General features: G+C 45.7%; 1 protein-coding gene across 1 annotated transcript in view; it reads left to right on the forward strand.

Annotated features, from left to right (window-relative positions):
• Positions 1-19,956, forward strand: part of PARP8 (poly(ADP-ribose) polymerase family member 8) — a 203,191-nt gene that overhangs the window by 141,637 nt on the left and 41,598 nt on the right. The window contains exons 4-8 of the mRNA XM_006761802.2: positions 1,304-1,341; positions 9,273-9,362; positions 10,136-10,206; positions 11,740-11,817; positions 13,284-13,378. Of these exons, the coding sequence (XP_006761865.2) occupies positions 1,304-1,341; positions 9,273-9,362; positions 10,136-10,206; positions 11,740-11,817; positions 13,284-13,378 (372 nt within the window). The remainder of the gene's footprint in view (positions 1-1,303; positions 1,342-9,272; positions 9,363-10,135; positions 10,207-11,739; positions 11,818-13,283; positions 13,379-19,956) is intronic.

A 19,956-nucleotide genomic window follows, 5' to 3' on the forward strand; every position in this document is an offset into this window, starting at 1 on the left:
GGGGATTAGGGGGAGAAGGACGGTTGGGGAGGGGGATTATAGGGGAGAGGGGAGGAGGGTGGGCAATGTCTGCCCTTTGGTGTTGCCTCCTCCTCCCCCTCACAGACCTCCCCGCGGACAGGGCTCATGTTTTAATGCACCACCTCCTCCTCCGATCCTTCTCCAGTGTATCCTAAATAGTCCAGGCTCAGTCATTTTTCCCAAAAACCCAAATCTTAAAATATTGTCATGCTTCGTACTCCCGGTTCCATTTATAGAATCTCCTTGGAATCGCAGAGTTACAGAGACGGAGCATCGGCTGGAAGGATGTGGGGTGCAGGGACTGAGGTGAGCGGACGAGGGAAAGGTTGGGTCGGATAGTCTGCATCTTGATTGGCGGTGGGGGTGCTAAGAGGATGTGGAGCCGTCACCTGCTCCTGCCTTTGCTGCTGTCCTGTGGGTACGTGGGTGTGATCAGCGCGGGGACTGGGTGGAAGGAGCGTGCGACCTCCTGTGCTTCCTGCAAGTTCATGTGAACCTATTTTAAAATAAAAAGAATTTTTTTTTTAAAAGGTACTGTCTTTCCTTGTCTCCCATAGTCATCCTGTTTCATCATCTTTGTTTCCTCCGAAGCAATCATTCAAAGTCATTTTCCTGATTTTTTTCTACTTAAGTCCTGTTTGGCCTTAACTCATGTCTGACTCATAGCAAGTTACCAAGAAGTGCTTTTTGGTGAATTGAGTGATTTAATGTGGGGACTTCTGGTCTGTTTTGCATGTTATCGTATAGACTTGTATCTATGTAAATGAATGGGTGTGTGGGTTTGGTTTTTATTTTGTAACTAGAGGCCCGGTACACAAAATTTGTGCACTTGGCGGCGGTGGGGGTGGGGGTGTCCCTCACCCTGGATTGTGAGAGGCACAGGCCAGACCAAGGGACCCCACAGGGGCACAGTTGGGGCCGGGGAGGGCCAGCCAGGGAGGGACTGCAGGAGGGCTCCAGGGCGTGTCCGGCCCGTCTTGCTCAGTCCTTATCCGCCAGACCCCAGCAGCAAGCTAACCTACTGGTTGGAGCGTCTGCCCCCTGATGGTCAGTGCACATCATAGCACCTGGTCGACCAGTCGACTGTGTGCCCTTGGTGGTCAGTACACGTCATAGCAAGTGGTTGAGTGGCCTTAGCATATCATTAGCATATTACACTTTGATTGGTTGAACGGACGCCCAGATGACCGGACACTCAGCATATTAGGCTTTTATTATATAGGAAAGCATTTCTTCTATAGCAGTAACTTGACCTTGTTTCTCTTTTCTTCTGTTTTAACAGTGTATCCTATTCAGTACATGTATCTGAAGACTACCCAGGTATGATTTTCTTCTTTTAATTCTTATCACAAATGCTTATGTCGTGATTCCTTTGTGTATTTCTTTCTCCTGGAGACGTAAACTGTATATCACTGTGCTTAGGGGGGAGGCGTTGGCAGGGGCGACGTGAAGACAGAAGAAGCTTGCTGATGCCTGTGAGGTGCGCATCCGATCCTGGGATGCAGTTTGGAGTGCAGATAGTTTCCCATGAGAAGGAGGGTGCTGGGCCCTGTGATAGCGCCAGCCTCAATGTTGACCTCTTTGCAATTAAAGGTTTTAAGACCTGGTTTAGTTGTTGGTTTTGGAACATCATTTGACTTTTCTTAATGTAAAAATAATAGGTAAAAATGGAACAGCTAAAATAATAGTAGTAGCTAAAATTAATAAGCCTTTCTTCATCTCTCTGAGTGGATACATAAACAGTTCTCCCAGCGCTGCTCTGTGATTGTTCCCATCATTCCCCCTTTTGCAGATGAACGATGACCATGTAGTGAAGGAAGAACTGGGTTTGAACCCAATAATCCAGAGCCCGTGATGCCCTGCAGTAGGATCTTCCATAGGCATAGCTGCCCTCACTGTCCTGAAACACGTGACCAGGCCCCCACATGCTCGTCCCTGGAGGCAGGTTGTAAGAGCCCTGCAGACCCACTTTTCAATAAAACAAACGAGCATCTTTCTTGTAGGGCAGCCGGTTCTCTAGGCTCCCTGTAAGCTCAGCAGAGCCGAGGTGCAGGCGCTGACACTCAGGTCACGATAACTTGGAGATGTCAACAAGATGCTTCTCAGGAATGGTACCCGGACTGTTATCTGGAGCAGGAGCAGAAGCAAGCACTGTTGACTTGGTGTAGCTCACATGACTGGATTCGTTTACCCCCGGGAAAAGGGTGTAATGCAAGAATCTAAGGCAAAGAATAGCCCATTTTAACTGCCTGTGTTTCACGTATACAGCGTGGAGCAAAAGTAGGTGTTCAGTTGTTTGTATGGAAAATAATGCAGAACTTAATAAATAGGAATACAAGCATAAACTGCATGTTTTGCATACTCAGAACTGTACACCTGCTTGTGCCCCTTCCTGTGTTATCTATTTCACTCCAGGATTCTTACTGAGTTCAATCAAATGCTTAACAAAGTCACTGTGGTCATCTGTCAGGGCCATAAATTGGAAACAAAATTCCAATTCCTTTTCAAACCTAGCCGTTTTATTCCAGACTCTGTGTGATTGGGATCACATTTTTCAGTATAAAATGACCAGATTGATATAAGTGACTTTGAGAATGTGTACTTTGAGTGTTTTAAAACCCCTTCCCCAACAATTTTTTTGTTAAAAACGTTTCTTTTTCAGACTAATTTTTTTATTTTGGTTCTATATAGTATTTTTGATGCTGGTTATGAAAACAGTTTGTAACTCGTCTTCCTATAAACCATATTTTTTTTACCATATTTTCTTAGTATACTCGTCGACGACTGAAAAAGAACATTTTGTGAAAACGAGTCTACACGTTTCTACCGGGGAAGGGGTTAAAAAAATAATTCGTTTATAATGTGTGAGGATGTTGTAAAACTCATTTCCTTGGTATTTAAGTTGTGTGTTTTCTGTGGCGGCTTGCAGTATGCATTTTGACTTTTAATCTTGTAAGATCAAAGTCACCTTTTAAAATGTTGTAAATCATAAACTCCTTTCTGAGAACAGGAGATACTTTATTTATTACCTTTTGTTTGGTAAGATCTCCGTGTTTTGAGCCTGGTATTTTATCTGTTGTACAATTTTTATAAGGAGGGTTACTTATTATTAAAGATATGCCTGTTTCTTTTTTTTTAAAATATATTTTATTGATTGTTTACAGAGAGGAAGAGAGAGGGATAGAGAGTCAGGAGAGTTGGAAACATCGATGAGAGAGAAACATCGATCAGCTGCCTCCTGCACATCTCCTACTGGGGATGTGCCCGCAACCCAGGTACATGCCCTTGACCGGAATCGAACCTGGAACCCCCCAGTCCGCAGGCCGACGCTCTATCCACTGAGCCAAACCGGTTTCGGCAATATGCCTGTTTCTTAATAGTAGTATAAAAAGTATTCTGGGAAGATTTTAGTGGAAGATATATTTATAAAGAAAAAATGTTTTTTTTGTAGATGATTTTGCAGTCAGCCCTTATTTACACGGATACAGAATGTTTTTGATGCTCAATGTTCGCTAAGCACGTTAGGAAAATAAAAGCCCCACTGTTGGTGGTAAATATTGTAATTATTGTGCTTCTCATCTGAGGCAGCCAAGAGCAGTGCAGGACCTTATTTCAAGGGATAGAAATGATGCCACAAATCAAGTCCCAAGTTGGAGACAGGGAAGTCTTCTGTCGCATAGGAAATGTGAAAGAGGCCTTCAATAAATCAAGGGACCCGAAAGTTTAGCTCCCTCTTGTGGCCAAGAGGTATTTCTCTTTTTCTCGCCAAATGGAACCCCACTGTAGAGTATTGGAAACACAATATTGGAAATACAATATAGAAAAATTGAAATTAAAAAAATAAAGCATTGGTTTTCATGTGTGCTTCTTAAAAATTGAATTTGTTTTTCTTGGCAGTTTGTAGTGAATTTCCAATATAATTTCATTTATAAAAAGAAAAAACTGTATAAATAAAGCCCACGAATGGGAGGGGTCAGTGTGTTCCAGGGTGGAAATTTGAACTGGGTCACGCAGCCAGTACACCGAATGTCAAGTACTTTCATACACGTAATTGAATTGACTCGAAATGCCAGTCTTTGTAGAGACAGAACTATCAGGACATTTTATACTTGAAGAAATGTGCTGGGTGAAGTTCAATAGTGTTTCCCAAGGACGTGCTGTTTGGTGGTAAAACCAAGTCTATAATTAAGCTCGGATTCCCATCAGTACTGGAGAATTAGTCGTAATATTTCCACGGAGCTTTCTTTAAAATGCCTGTCAGTATGGTCATATTTTCCCAATCATTAAATTTTAATCTACATTTATTTTCATTATGAGTACAGTTAATGTGCTTGATTTCTCAGATAGATAACATTATTTAAAATTTATATGTTTGCTTTTCCTTTCCACTACCCATACTTGTATTTTTTTCTCCTTCTGCTCTGGCTAGAACATCCAGAATTATTTTTAATAATAGATGTGAATGTTGGCAGCTTTACCCTCTTCTCAAAATTAGGGAGCGTGCTTGCAATTGCTTTCTTTCAGAAAAGGAAGTATTCCTTTCCTCATTTACCAAGCTTTTTTTTTTTAGTATTAAATTTTTATCAACTTCTGGTTTGGCATTTATTGAGAGATCCTATATGCTTTCTGTTTTGAATAACAAGATGACAAGTTATATTAGCAGATATCTTAATATGGATCTATAAGAATTATGTGCATTGTGTCATGTACTTTGTTATGAAAGACTTTGAATTGATAAAGGAAATAAACTTTTTTTTTGGCATTTGCTAGGACTTGCAAGCAAATCTTTCTGAGCCTGGTACCCTTTGAAGGATGGTTCTAGGGCAGTTGTCTTATTTGTCTGCCATGACTGATCATTGATCTGTTCTGTTTTTCTGTTTCTTCGTCATTTTTTAACACGTGTTCTCGAAAGCCTGCTGTATTGGTGAAATGTCCAGAGTTTTTAGCAAGAAGATCGTTAGCATGCAGCCTATCCATCGAAAGTCTCCCTCTTCTCTGCATGTATTTCTCCTTTCTCTTGTTTTGTTTGTTCTCGTCTTTCCCCCCCTTTGACCAATTCTGCTAATTTCCCTCAGCCTTTCCCCACCCTTTCCTGGGTTATCTGGTTCAGTGATTAGCTCGTCATCGAAGTGTAAAAATAGGGAATTTTCTTTGCCCTGCGGAAATGTGTCCGCCGAATCCTTCACATTCAGGGTTATGCGACCCTGTGTGTTCTTTAGGAACAGATTTGCCATTTTATAATGTTAATATATTAAGTAACCTGTGCCATGTTTGAAACGCCTTTCATAGTTTGCTTTGGAGAAAATGACCCCCTTGAGGAGGGTCTTGACTGAGTCTTAGGTGTACGTAATCGCATGTGGAATACTAAATGCTATGCTGGTTCTTCAAAATGCAGGGAAGGAACGGAGCAGCCGCTGGCTCACTGTCCTCCGCTGTGGAGTCTACATTGTGGCTTGTGCTTTAAAGGCTAATGGCAGTCCTGGGTGATGGGTTTGCTATAGCAGAACAGCAGACGCTTCTCATCACCCCCGCCCCCCTCCAGGCTTATGGATTCTTTTGTCCCTTTTACATGTTCTACAGGGTATGGCAATCGCCGAGGGACAATATTTGCTACTAAAAGACAAAGCATTGGTTTTTGGATCCAGTCAGTTTCACCACTACTAACTGTAGTATTACTGTTTTAATTACTTAGATAATTTGAGCAAGTTAATTTCTCTGAGCCTTGGTCTCCTCATCTTTAAAAGAGGGACAATACATTGTCCAGCATCATCTTGTTTGCATCAAAATACACTGGCCTCACACACACACATGCAGATTTTGTCACAGCCGTTATACCTGTTTAAGAAACTTGGGTTTTGATCAAGCAAATAATAAATAAATAAATAAATAAATAACAGTTACACCTGTTTAAGAAACTTGGGTTTTGATCAAGTAAATAAATAAATAAATAAATAAATAAGAGGGATAATCATTGTTTGGCTTGAGGGTTGAATGTGACATCTTATACTCGGGGGAAATATCCATATTATAACAACAGTGTAATTTCATTTAGAATTATTTCTCTTAAATCACATAGGGGTGAATAATGGAATGACTTGGCCTAATGCTGCTGCAGTTGGAATAAAATAAAAGCAACCATTTAAGGGATCATTTTCCATAGCTCCCTCTCATCTGTGCACATCCCGGTCGTGCAGCATGGTCTGGGGCGAAAGGAAGAGAGAATGGTCCTACTCCCAACAGCCTTTCACAAGGGTCTATAGGACCTGAGCACGGACACATCACAGAACCTCACGCCCTCAGCAAGTTTTAAGATAAAACAGCTGGCAGCTCTCGAGTCACGTGGGAGAATTCCCGGGAAGGGGTTTGAGTTGGGAAACATTCTCCTCTGCCACTGACCCATTCTGTTGGCTTGAGCGACCCCTCACCCTTTTGCGTCCCACGTTTCCACATCTGAACAAGATGATGACAGTGTCACAGATGTCACACAGGGTGAGGAGGATTAGAGGTCACATCTAAACAGCCACAAGAGGACACAGGGGCTCCGTGCCCCGGAGCCTGTCCTCTGTGCCACCTGGCCGCCGTGGCCCAGGCCATGGGATGAATAGGCAGACGGAAGCAAGGTCTGGGTTTGAGGGGCTTTGTCTGTCTCTGGCTTGGGCGTACGTTTGTGAGCTGGCCTATTATATTACAAAGGCGATTTAACATATATTGTCGTGGAACCTGAACACGTGGTTGGTTTGCGTAAATGAAGCCCAAAACAGAAATCAAAAGTGTTTTAGTGCCTGCATACTACCCCACATGCAAACTGGTGACAATCTCTTAGAAAACGATATGTTTAATACGTCATCCTGTCCTTCAGCATGATGCAATGTGTGTTCATTAAACTGCATTCTGTTTTCTTTTTAAAAAAATGTCTTTATTGATTTTAGCAAGAAAAGAAGGGAGAGGGAGAGGAAGGGATAAGGGAGGGAAGGAGAGACAGAGAGAGAGAGAGAGGGAAACATGGATGTGAGAGAATCATCAATTGGTTGTTTCCCACACACCCATTCTGGGCACCGAACCCACAACCTGGGCATGTGCCCTGACTGGGAATCAACCAGCGACCTTTCCGTGCCCGGGACATTGCTCAACCAACTGAGCCACACCGGCCAGGGCCAAACTGTATTTTCTTGGGTCAAATCTGACTGCCTTCCAGTGACAACACTTTGCGTAAGCCGTTCCATCCTATGTCCCGTTTTCTGAAACAGACAGTTGTGAATTTACTTGCCTTTTGATGCTTTAGGCCAGCGGTTCTCAACCTGTGGGTCACGACCCCTTTGGCGGTCCAATGACCCTTTCACAGGGGTCGCCTAAGACCATCCTGCATATCAGATATTTACATGACGATTCATCACAGTAGCAACATGACAGTTATGAAGTAGTAACGAAAATAATCTTATGATTGGGTCACAACATGAGGAGCTGTATTTAAAGGGCCAGAAGGTTGAGAACCACTGATTTAGGCAAACCTTCCTCCCTCCGTGACTCTGAGGTATTGCCGGTGGCTGTGCCCGCCTCTCGGATGGCTCTCCGTCTCCCCTGGTCGGGGCTCAGTGGTTCCTTCTGTTGCCTTAATGCTTCCTTTCCGTTCTCCTTTTCTCCACAAGCTTGCTGCAAGGAGCCCGTTGTGCACAGGGAAGAACTAGTTAAGTCTGGTCAGAGGCAGATAGCTTTGAGTCAGTACGACTCTTCACGAGGGTTAGAGGAATTTAAACACTGGCTTGAATGGAGGGCTCTTGGCATCCTTTCCTGAAAGCCCACGATTGTGGGCAGAAGAGACTCCAGATAAGCGGTCTCAACTAATGAGGAGAAAAAACAAATTTGTGTCGAATCTGTTCCTTAGTCTGTGGTTCCACTTGTGAAACAGGAAACTCAATGATGCTGCGTGAAAATGAAATAAGGCGGAATTTGTCATCGAAGTAACGAGGCAAACCTTTTGGTTTCACATCTAATCCACCCGCACGCAGGTGGCCTCTCTCCTTCCTGAATAACCGTCGCAGCCTCACGTCTACTGAGTCTTGTGTGGCTGGGCTGTGAGGACGGGGACTATCTTTCCTCACTGCTCAGGGCCTAAAAACAGTCCAGATGTTTCTTTGGAAATAAAGTGATGACTCAGATATCTGTCAGCTACAAAGCATGTTCTCGCTGCACTGACACAATATTATGAAAACTTGGCTGGAGATCTTTGATTGTGTTTCTAGATAGTCGTCATATTGTCATTCCCCTCACAAACATTAATACAGGCTTCTATTTATTGTGTGTAAGGGGTATTCTGCACCTTTATTTTTATATTTATTACTCACATATTTTATACGTCATTCAGCGTAGTATGGGGCCATTATTACTGAATTGATAACATGTTTGTTAAATAGCTGTCTCGCTTATGTCCTGTGATCGTCAGTTAGGATAAACAGCTCTGTGTTCGGTTGTATTAGCATGTACTTGAAAATCAGGATTTATCAGGGAAAAGTCCTAACTTTATAAAAAATATTTTCCCAGAGGAAACAAAAAATGCATAAGAAACAGAGACCCTTGGAGTAATGAAGTGTCCTGTGCATTTAACTTGTGTTGTACTATTTAGAGGAAATTAATTTGTAGAAGAAGAATTGGGAGACTTCGTATCAGTTCAAGAACATACCTTATTTTCGTAAAGCATATGATTGTCTAACCACTATGCTGTACCCCTGAAGCCAGTACGAAATAATATGACAATAAACCGTCGTTGAAAAATAAAAACTAAGAAAAAGAAGCAATACATACGTTAGAGTGACACGAGGGATCTGATTTACAACAGAAGCTTTGTCTCAGGCTCGGTAGTGACTTAAGCTAAGGATGGAGTCTTTTGGGGGCACCTGGGGTCCTGGTGAGCGTCCTCCCTCCGCTCTGCTTCCTGCGTGGAGAGTGGCACCGGAAAGGCCCCTGGTCAGTGAGTTGGGGCAACCTGTTGCATCCAAATGATTCGTTGCCACAGATGGGCCATTTTAGATGTGTATGTAGGCAGTGTCTGTCCCCCAGTCTGTATTTCCCTAGGAGGTGCCATTCACAATGAGTTTACACATTTATTGGCAATTTACTTCATTATTTTCTGACTTACTAGAATAGAAGTATGTGCTTCATGAGTGTTAGAGGTGATATGGATATAACTTTATACTTTTAAAAAGGATGTACTTTTTCAAGTTACTATGCCTTTAATCGTCCATACTTCTTTGCAGATAATACCTACGTGTCAAGTTCAGAAAATGATGAAGATGTGTTAGTTACTACAGAGCCAATTCCAGTAATTTTTCACCGAATAGCAACAGGTAATAGGAATACACTATTTTTTATCTTAGGTTAATATTTATTTGGTTATTAGGTAGCTTTGTGTTTGAGCCCATGTAACAGATAGTAAGTAAATCTTTAGCATTTAGAAATCTGGTTCTCCATCCAAATTTTCTATCTCAAGCGCTTTAGTTTGTTTTTTGACAGTTGTTTAAGTGCATACATTTATAGTACTTTAAAAAAGTCTTGTTTAACGGTGTCATCTTGATATTTGTTTTTTTGAAAATGTTTTCATGCATAATGACACTGCTAGACAAACTGATATTTATTTAACAAGCATACTTGAGGCATTGTAGATCACATGATATATATTGAGAGCTGAAAGCATCTGTATAGTGGTATTTCAGTTTGACCATATTTTTATGAGCAATGAAAAAAAGAATAGCTTGTTATTATGTAACTCCCCAACATAATGTAATTTCACAATCTTCTTGCAAAGGAATCACCTAAGACAGTGGTTCTCAACCTTCTGGCCCTTTAAATACAGTTCCTCATGTTGTGACCCAACCATAAAATTATTTTCGTTGCTACTTCATAACTGTCATGTTGCTACTGTTATGAATCGTCATGTAAATGTCTGATATGCAGGATGGTCTTAGGCGACCCCTGTGAAAGGGTCGTTCGACCGCCAAAGGGGTCGCGACCCACAGGTTGGGAACCGCTGACCTAAGAAGTATTTTTATGCTGAAACTTATGAATGTGTGTTAATAGTATACTAAAAACTAAAATGATTTTTTTAATTTATAACTTTCAGAATTAAGGAAAACAAATGACATTAACTGTTGCTTATCCATAAAATCCAAATTACAGAAGGAAAATGGGGAGGTATGTAAATTATATTTTGTATTTATTTTAAGTTTGCTGTGTATTTGTAGTCAGCAGCATCATTGTTATTTAGGTTAAGGTTGCAAATAGTGAATGAAGCTCAAACCCCGGGTCTTTGGGACTTACTGTGTGGGAAGGGGAATGGCCTAAATGAACTTAGTTTACGGTGGGACAGAGGGGAATGGGACTTAGGAACCTCAGGGATTTAATTCCATGCAAATAGAAACCACTCCTTCTCCTGTATGAGTCTCAAAAAACTCTTTTTCTGGCACGATTTCCACTCCCACCAGCGACTTGACGAGGACTCTCCCCTCCTTCAATGACTACACACAAGGTTTCACGGGTGAAAGTGACCCTTCAGCTGAAGTAGCAGAGTGTGGGTACAGGCCCCCTGTGATTCTCAGCCAGTGTTAACTGCAGTGAACAAACTCACCCTTCGAAAATGTTACCTGAGGCTGTGAACACGGGGGCGTTAAACGGACAATGAGTGCGATGGAGCCATCGGTTCTTGGCTTTTAAACGATGCACTCAGCACAGCGCGTTCACAGTTGTAGGGTTCACCCTGTCCGTCCCCATCCCCCCTGCGCACCACGGCGTTAGCCATACGGTGGCCAACACCGCAAGCTGGAGCGTTTCCTCAAACCCAGTGCTCATTCCCAGGTTTTTGTTTTCCTAAAGAATTTGAAATTTGGCCTGGAGATTCAGGCATGATTATAAGACATTGGGTTAATAGACTCTTATGTCTGAAGGAAGCCACCTTCCTCCTTATTATTTTGCCGGAGCTGGGAGTAGGGATAGTAACTATTGGTAACCATGAGTTCATTCAGATGAATTTCCATTGTTTGTACTTTAGATACATTACAGATGTGGGTTAGTTGATTAGAAGCTCAACCTTCAAGTTCAAGCAAATTCAATTAAATATCCTTTTGCATCTGCAATTGAAAGCAGTTTCTGTATTCTGAAAGGTCGTTTTATAATGTGATTCATATTTATTTTCATAATTTGATTTTTTAATTATTGGATTCAAAGCGTCTTTTCTTTCACACCATTGTGTAGCGTTGGCAGTGGGAGTGAGGACCGCCTGCGATAATAATGCTGGGAACCTTTTTAATAAAAAATATTGAATCAGTGCAAATGAAAGCAATACAAAATAATACCGAATGCAAGCTGTAACTGAAAACTGAAACTTAAAAAATTGAATCAGCATGATACTGTCAGCTGTTTTATCAGAACAAATTCAGAGTTGTAATTGCTTATATATAGTTTCTTAGATAGACACAGCACATTAAATTGTACACATCAGGATAAGCCAAGCAGAACTTTAGAAGGACATGTGCACAGAGCTGAGTGAAATCCCCACACCGTCTCCTCCTGTCTGTCGGGTTCTTGGCTCATACGCACTAAGAATGTTCTCGTGTAAAATCTGGGGGGCGTGCAGAGACCCACCTGCTGTGGCCACTTGCTACTTTCTTTTCAGGAGGCAGGCTCGTCCGACCACGGAAGTAAATTGTCTCCTTGCTCTATTCTTTTAAGGAGTCGAGACAGAATAGTGCAGTGGAGGAGGACTCGGAAGGAGATAACGACTCTGAGGAGTTCTATTACGGAGGACAGGTAGGTGTGCCCGGGTCCCCGGCACCCGCGCTCCACGGAGCGATTCCGCCCGTGTCCTGTGGACGTCTGTGCCTGCGCTCCGCGAGGCCACGCGGCCTCAGGGCCTGTGGCTGACGAGGGTGTCCGTACGGCTCGTTGCGTTCTCCTGTCCGACACTTTTCAGAGCTAAAGTGGCTCTTGCCGTTCTTCGACGGTCATTGTTCATTGACCTTGACACTGTTTTGCTTCTCGATCGTGACTTTACACACAGCACTTCCTTATGCTTTTGACTTACGGTTCTTAAGCACACGGTGCTCGGTCCGTATTTTGAGACGACGACAGCTCTAACAGCGCATGGGTTGGCAGTTTTGAGTAGAAGAGGATTAGCCTTTGTAGAAACCGATGGCCCTAAGGGTTGAGCACCCCAGCATTTGCATCCCTTGTCTTCCTTGTTCTCTAATACGGATGTCTAGTGCTTGTTGAAAACTCGTTAGGAAGAAAGCTCATAATGTACGGACATGGAAACGGCACGGCCACGTAGGCGCACAGATAAAAGCCTCGCTCTGTTGGTCCAGGAGAAGGTCAGGATTTTCACGGGGCGGTCAGGGTTAGGACACGGCCGTATAAGGTGGCTCGTTCTGTTTCTGTCAACTTCTCCATCACTCGGCTTCGGAACCTGGATAGAATAGTGAGACGGTAACGTGTTAAAAAGGCTCTTTAAAGCCAATGTTGCTATTACACGAACGCATGCAGGTCAGCTTGTTCATGCAGGAGGAACAATCAGTAATTCGTCCGCGAGGCACCTGCCAGGCAGTGGAGATAGGACGCAGGTGAGGCAGCGTCTGCTCGCAGGCTTGCCTTCCCAGAGAGCTGCTCTGTGACCCTGTCGCACTGACGCTGGGCAAGACCGTTCCTCCCGGGCCCACATCTGTCACACGGCTCCGTGCCCGGGGAAGGGCATGCCTTCTCCAGTCTAGAAATTCCGTCTAGGAGCTTCTCAGATCACCTGCCAGACACTCGCTTCAGCCCTTTGAACATTTGCACTTTCTTCAGCTCAGAGTAGGCTCATTTGACTTTTGAGCGCAGTAAATTACCCTAGACCCGTGGTCGGCAAACTGCGGCTCGCGAGCCACATGCGGCTCTTGGGCCCCTTGAGTGTGGCTCTTCCTAAGCCTTAGGAGTACCCTAATGAAGTTAATAACAATGTACCTACCTATATAGTTTAAGTTTAAAAAATGTGCCTCTCAAAAGAAATTCCAGTCGTTTACTGTTGGTATTTGGCTCTGTTGACTAATGAGTTCGCCGACCACTGCCCTAGATGTATGTGAGCCTGAGAGCTTCGGAGGATATGCGGCCGAATTACCTGTATGTGTAAGCGAAGGTGACAGAGGAAGGGCCACCCCCAGAGCTGCCCAAGGGGTGGGCGGCTCGGGGTGGGTTCTGCCGACACGAATCCTCACCTGGCCCCTCTGTCCCCCTCCCCGCAGGTGAACTACGACGGGGAGCTGCACAAGCACCCGCAGCTCGAGGCCGACCTGTCGGCGGTCCGGGAGATCTACGGGCCGCACGCCGTTTCTCTCAGGTAAACCGACGCCGCCGGGAGTGAAAGTGACACCCGTTGTAAGGCGTGGGGGCCTCTGTGGGAGTTGTCTCAGCGGACGTTTTCTTGGGCTCAATGATATTGGAAAATATTGGGGCGATCTAGCGTGCTCCTGTGTGTACAGGATGGCATCTTCGTGCCGATATGGGTTGTGTGTTTTTTGTACGTAGTTTAAGATTACATCGACGGCATTCAAATTCGTTAGTTAGGAGAGCTAGTTTTGATAAGACCTCAGTCTTAAGTCGTGTCAGTGAGTTCCGATGATAGATTGGGCCAGCTGGGCCCATGCCGTTACCATCACACTTCCGTGGGAACAATACAAGGAAATAACGCATGCCCACTGGTAACCAGATCGCACCGGACTCTGCTGCCTGGCCCCTCAAAACCAGGAAGGAAAACCCCTCAAAAACATGCACAGTGTTTATCTGAAGGGTATGCGTTTTATTCTGCGGTCACTAATATATTCTCTGGTGATACATTTGTGGACCGTTTTTATTCGTTTTCATCGTTCAGAAGAGCCCACCCTCCTTCTTGGCCTCTCTTTTCTCTCCTTGATGTGAGAAGACCTCCCTGTACGCCCTGGGGGTGCCTCCCACAAGCCAGCTCGACGGCTGCAGGTTCCGGGTCTTTGCCCAAAGGCTCGTCTCCCAGGCCCGTGGGCTCCAGGCCTCCCCGGCCTTTCCCCCCTGAACCCGAATCGGTCCAGCCGCACTTCTTCCACTTGACTCCGGCCATTTGCACAGCCGTTTTCCCTCTCAGCCCCGCTGTAGTGTTCACTCGGGCCCCTGCCAGCACGCAGCTCTGCCTGGAGCCTCCTGGGCGCTCCCATCGCACTGGGCTCGGCCCTCCCTCCCTGTCCTCCTCATGCCTGCAAGGTTTGGCTTTACCTCCTCCCCTGGAGACTGACTTCTGTGGGTGCTGGAGCGATGCCCGCTTCTGGTGTTTGCTGTGTTTTGGTTGGAGTTCGGTCCTGCTTGCATCCTGGCATTTGGTGTAGCGTGGGCCTGTCTGGAACTCAGGCCGTGGGTCCTGGGCGGTTCCCAGTGGCCGCCTCCCTGCCCTGGTTCCATTCTCTTCCCTGGACACAGCCAGGTTTTGGGATCGAACGAGCGCTTTCCGTGGGGAAGTGCAGCAGCTGCAGTTGCACCCGAATTCCAGATGCTTCGCCTGAACTGCAGAGGCGGAAGCCCAGACCCCCTGCAGCCGCGGAGCTGGGGCCCTAAGCCCAGACCCCCTGCAGCTGCGGAGCTGGGGCCGTACACCCAGACCCTCCCTCCCGCTTCCTGAGGCCCAGGAAGCCGAAATGGAGCGAGAGTGACTATCTGGGAAAAGCAGATCTTTACAATTGTCCACGTTTTAGCAGATGAGCTGCGATCATTTCACTGCTGCTCCCTCCTGTGGCTCCGGGGAGGGCTGTTCTTGTTGCAGAGCGAGGAAGCGAAGGAGGCAGTAGGAACTATCAGCAAGTCCTCCAAAACAATGACTAATCTCTTAACGTCAGTTGAACTTTGCTTGAAAGCTTAAAACTCTAATTGCATAACGTAACCCCCTCCCCCACTGAAAGGAAAAAGCTGGTGGGATAGGATTAACCAAACCAGACGGCAGGAACTTCAGTGTCTTCCTTTGAAGCATGCGGTCTTGTTGGAGGATGACCTTGGCCTATGTTGACTGCTTTCATAGGTCAGAACCTCTGAAAACACCTGATTTCCATGCTGCCTAGACCTCAGTTGTACTGTCACACCCAGATGGCATTGTTTGTGTCTCCTTTCCGCCAGCATTTATGAAACACCTAGGGTAGTCTCTATCAGTATTTCCCATTATTGATGAGATATGGATACTGTATCAGCTGTTGAAATTAGATAAGTATTTGGAACTTTATTTAAATGAAGTCATAAATGGTTGTGCTTAATCTCCTCCTTCCCCCCGCTTGCTTATGTCACTTATCCATTTTGATCCCATTCACATCTCCATGAATGCAGGCCCTGTTCTCGCCTGCTCCAGGTTTCCTCTAGAGTCTCTCCAGCTCCAGAGGGTGTTTCCAGAATTAACAGCCTCCCAGAGGCCTGATGACGTGCAGGTGACTCCGCAGGACGAGTGTGATTTGTTCAAATGAGAAGGGATGTACCGTCTGCTCCCAGACACTGAGGGCTGGACACGTGGGAAGAGGGGGTCAGGCCTCACGTCTGGGCCCATCTTCCTTGTGAGGTTCCGAGTCTATTGAACACAGGCTGTTCTAATGAGCTGTTCTTTCACTTAATTGAGGTTTATAAGAACTTAATGGAGTTTGAAGAGCAAAAGTACCTCAATATGCATAATAGGCTATTTGGTGTCTTCTTTTTTTTTAATTCGACATCTAATGAGGGGCAGCTAAGCACATCCGAGTTCTCTGTAAGAGCCAGTCGCCTCCGTGGAGGCAGACCCGGCGGGAAAGGATGAAGGGGGGACAGGAAAAACACCCGAGGATGCATTTGTGAGAGTCAGCTCTCTCCGCCCCGCCCAGCCGTGTCCCTAGCAGCGCTGGTTGTGCGGAGTCACCCTCGTGAGCCGGTGACAGCTCTGACTCGGCTCCTGTGGGACAAAGGTCCGTGTGAACGTGATTAACCCGTGACTAGCCCACACAGGCCTCACCGGGAGCCCTGCTACAGAATGGGGACGTTTCCTGTTTTCCAGTGAATTTACCGCATAGGCATGTACTTATAAAAAAAAACTCGCTTCGTGCCATCTGAGAGCCACGTGATCAATACCCTTAGGAAGGAAGGACTTACAAGCCTCGGGACTCCTGTGGGCCGGGAGGAAAGGGATCCTGATCATTTGCCCGCGAGGTTTCAGACTCGCACCCCATAGACAGTGCGCTGTGCTCTGTGACTTGCCCCCTCCCCTCAGTTCCAGTAAAAGGAGAACAAATGGGCAAGAATTCTAACACAAATTGCCCTAAAAAATACACGTTCATAGAAAAATACGTTCCACATACACGGTGGGCAAAGGAGGCTTAGAGTGTGAGCATGCGGAACACAGTTTATTCCTGCGTTGCTATTTAGTCCTTCTTGTCGTATTTTCCATGCGAACAACCATCAGCCTGCTCTGCTCGCCCTGTTCTTGGATCAGTAGGCCACTGAGCGCCCGGCGTCAGGGGGCAGCCTGGACGTTGCACTGGGTCACGGACCCGCGGGCAGGTCCTCTCGGCCCCGAGTTCCAGACGACAGGGCGCAGCGGGTCCTCCTGGGTCCCCCTCGTCTGCACATGTGTCCTGCCCTCCTGCCGTCACCCTCCCCGGGGATAAAGGCGGGTGCGCACGAGGTGCCGTGGGTCCCCGTGAGCCCACGCCGGCCTTCAGACAGTCAGGCCCCTGGTGTCATGGGTCAGCTGCGCCCGCAGCTCACGGTTCACCGCTGCGTGCGAGGCTCGGAAGCGACTTGGATGCAGAAGCGGCTGGGGGCCAGGGGAGCCCTGGCCTCGGAGAGCAGGGCAGCGCGGGGAGCTGCACACGCAGGGCCCTTCCTGGTGATGCTCTGAAGTGAGGCCTGGCAACCAGGGGAAGTCTGGGCTCGGCACCTGCAGCGTCCAGTTAATGGCGAACCCCTAACGCCCGCCTTAACCCCCCGCCTGCTCTGCTGCGCGGATGGGGGGCCTGGGGACCTTTAGTTCTTCTTCTTCTTCTTCTTTTATTTTTTAAAGAAATTGGTAGTGTTAGGAATTGGGAGGATACTGACTTTTAAGAAATGTAAGGAATGCTTTAATGTTCACACAGGAAAGGTTGTGAAAAGGCCGTATGCGCCTTCCGATTCATTTCTTCAGGATAAACGTCTGTGGCAGTGTCCGGACATCTCTCTACGATGAGGACTGTGGGTCGGGTCCTTCCGGGTCTTTCTTTCTGGTTTACCCCTGTCTGCCTCTCAGCATCCCAGGCCTGCCATCAGCAATAAGTCCCTGCAGAATTTATTCTTCCCTGCGCAGCTGGCAAAGATGGGCCAAAAGAGGAAATGTCTTTCGCTGATGGGGCTGCGGGGAAGGGTCCGTGTGAAAGCCTGGCTGATTTCCTTATAAAGTGTGGTAACCCTTTAAAACAGCACTTAAACACTATGTGTAGCGCAAGACTCCCAAGGATAGTCAGACCATTTGTTTTGCTCAATAATTCTGGAAATCGTTCTGGGAGAAGACAGATGCATGCAGATTTTTATCCAGGGACCTATTTGTCAATATTTTTAGTGTAAAAAAAGAATGGAAAGCAACCTAATGATGTATTATTCAATTTTATTTATACAAATAGAGCCATTTAAATGTAAATTCAGAGCAGTTTAGAAAAATACTCTCCAATATAGAAACAGCACTCAGAAGAAGTGAAAGAGCAGGACAAAAATCTTTCCATGTTATATTACCCTTAATATTTGTATATATATGCTGTATGATATAGCATGTTACCCTCAGTATATTTTATGTTATATGATATAGTATGTTACCCGTAGTATATATTGTATGACATAGTACGTTGCCTTTAATATATTGTATGTTATATGATATAGTATGTTACCCTTAATATAGTCTCTGAGTTATATGACATAGTGTGTTACCCTTAATATAGTCTATGTGTTATATGATATAGAGAGCATATGGGAGAGACGGGAGTGAGACAGAAGCAGAAGGGAGATCTCTGAATGGTGGTGTTACAAGTTCCTTTTTGTTTGTTTTTCTATTTCTCATCTAATATAATGAGCCTCTGACCTTTGTAATCAGAAAAAGTACACGTTTTTAGAAAATACATAACACATTTATAAAGTAAACTTTACCCACGACCTACAGTTGATATATACGTACTCTTTTTACTTTATTGGTTTTCCTATTTGTATTTTGTTATTAAAAGGTATTTTAGTTCCCATGCTTTTTGGCGCTCCACTTGCTCCGTGAGTAGTATATTTGAACATTTCCCGCAGGATATGAAATATTTTCATATCCACTTTGTTAGTAACGGGCAGTTGTAAAAAACTGCGTCAGTGTGTGCTGTTCTTTAAGTGTTTCCTTATTCTTCAGTATCCATCTCCCCCCGATTTCTGCTGTCACGTACGTTTCCCAGGTGGGAGTGGGCGCGGCTGTGGTTGGGGGAGGGCTGTGGTCCCGGCTCCCTCCCCCGCAGGAGAGCCTTGGAAAGGCCTCGGCAGTCTGTGCCCCTCATCGCATCTCCAGGCGCGCTCTCACGCCTCACTGTGCAAATTCACTTCCTATGTTTACGAGTAACGTGCCGGAGGTCAGGGTCAGAACATCATGGCCACTAGCTGCGGCCCTGCCAGACAGCCCCTGAGCTCCGAATGGTGGCGCTTTTTTAAAGGGTTGTGGGGGGACCCACACGGCCAGCAAGAGGAATGCGTGGCAGCGAGTCTGTGTGGCCTGGACGCCTGGAAGAGTTACCCTCTGGCTTTTCCAGGAAAGTTTGCTGAATCCAGAACAAGAGGCACAAAGAATGGTTCATGTGCTTGCGCTTTAGTCTTGTCTTTGTTTCTGTCTGATTTCATAACTAAATTGGCATATTTTTATATCTAAATTTGCATATGGTTATACAGGTTCTTACTCTGAAAAACACAGGTGTTGTGACCCAGGCTATTTTAAAAATGGCTGTGTGAACAATTGTTAGCCTTTCTTTTAACCTTTAAAAGGATTACTAGGAAAGAATGAAAAGTTCAGTTTTTTAAATCATGAAAATGTGCGCAGTGTTTGCATATATTTTTAAGGGGAGCATGCAGGAAGCGGAGAGGCTAAGTTATACATAAAATGCTGCAATTTGTCCTACACCTCAAAAGTGAAAGGACTGCCTGGATTCTTTCATTCATTGAATTCCATGAACCATTTAGTCATTAAAAATGCTTTCTCCGAATCCTGTGACAGCGCCGCAATGTTGTACTCTATTAGCATTACCCGGATGGACATGTGATACACGGCATTTTCATCGCGTACTTAACTCTGTACCGGGTACTGTGCTCAGCAGTGTTGAGGTTGGGCATGAGCTCGGTACCTGGCTTTCCCACTGACATTTAAAAAAGTTTATTGTTGAAAGTATTAGAGGTGTCCGCCTTTCCCCCACTGACCCCTCCACCTCGCTCCCACCCCTCCCAGGCCATCACCACACCATCGTCTGTGCCCCTGGGTTGGGCAGAGATGCATCTAAGGCCTCCGCTGACTTCTTACCTGCCCTTTGGCAATTTGTCCCTCCCTAGACCTCAGTATTCTCATCTGCAAATGAGGACGGTAATGGGATGCTTGTGTGCCGGGGTCCAGCCCCAGCGGGTCCAGGTTGGCAATTTGTCCCTCCCTAGACCTCAGTGTTCTCATCTGCAAATGAGGACGGTAGTGGGATGCTTGTGGGAATGCGATGGTGAGACCCTAATAGGATCCTCCCTTACTGTCCCCCCTGGTTTCCAACACAAAAGGTAGGTGATTGAATATTGAGCTGATGAAGCACCTGCATAAATGAATAGGACACACGTATTCAAGTCCCAGCTCCGTGCAGAGTGAGGGGGGCCGGCCGGCTCCATCACTTGGGGCCGCGGTTAGTGCATCTGGGAGTGAGTGCA

This window comes from Myotis davidii, unplaced genomic scaffold, assembly GCF_000327345.1.
Source record: "Myotis davidii unplaced genomic scaffold, ASM32734v1 scaffold496, whole genome shotgun sequence".
In the NCBI taxonomy this organism is placed as follows: Eukaryota; Metazoa; Chordata; class Mammalia; order Chiroptera; family Vespertilionidae; genus Myotis; species Myotis davidii.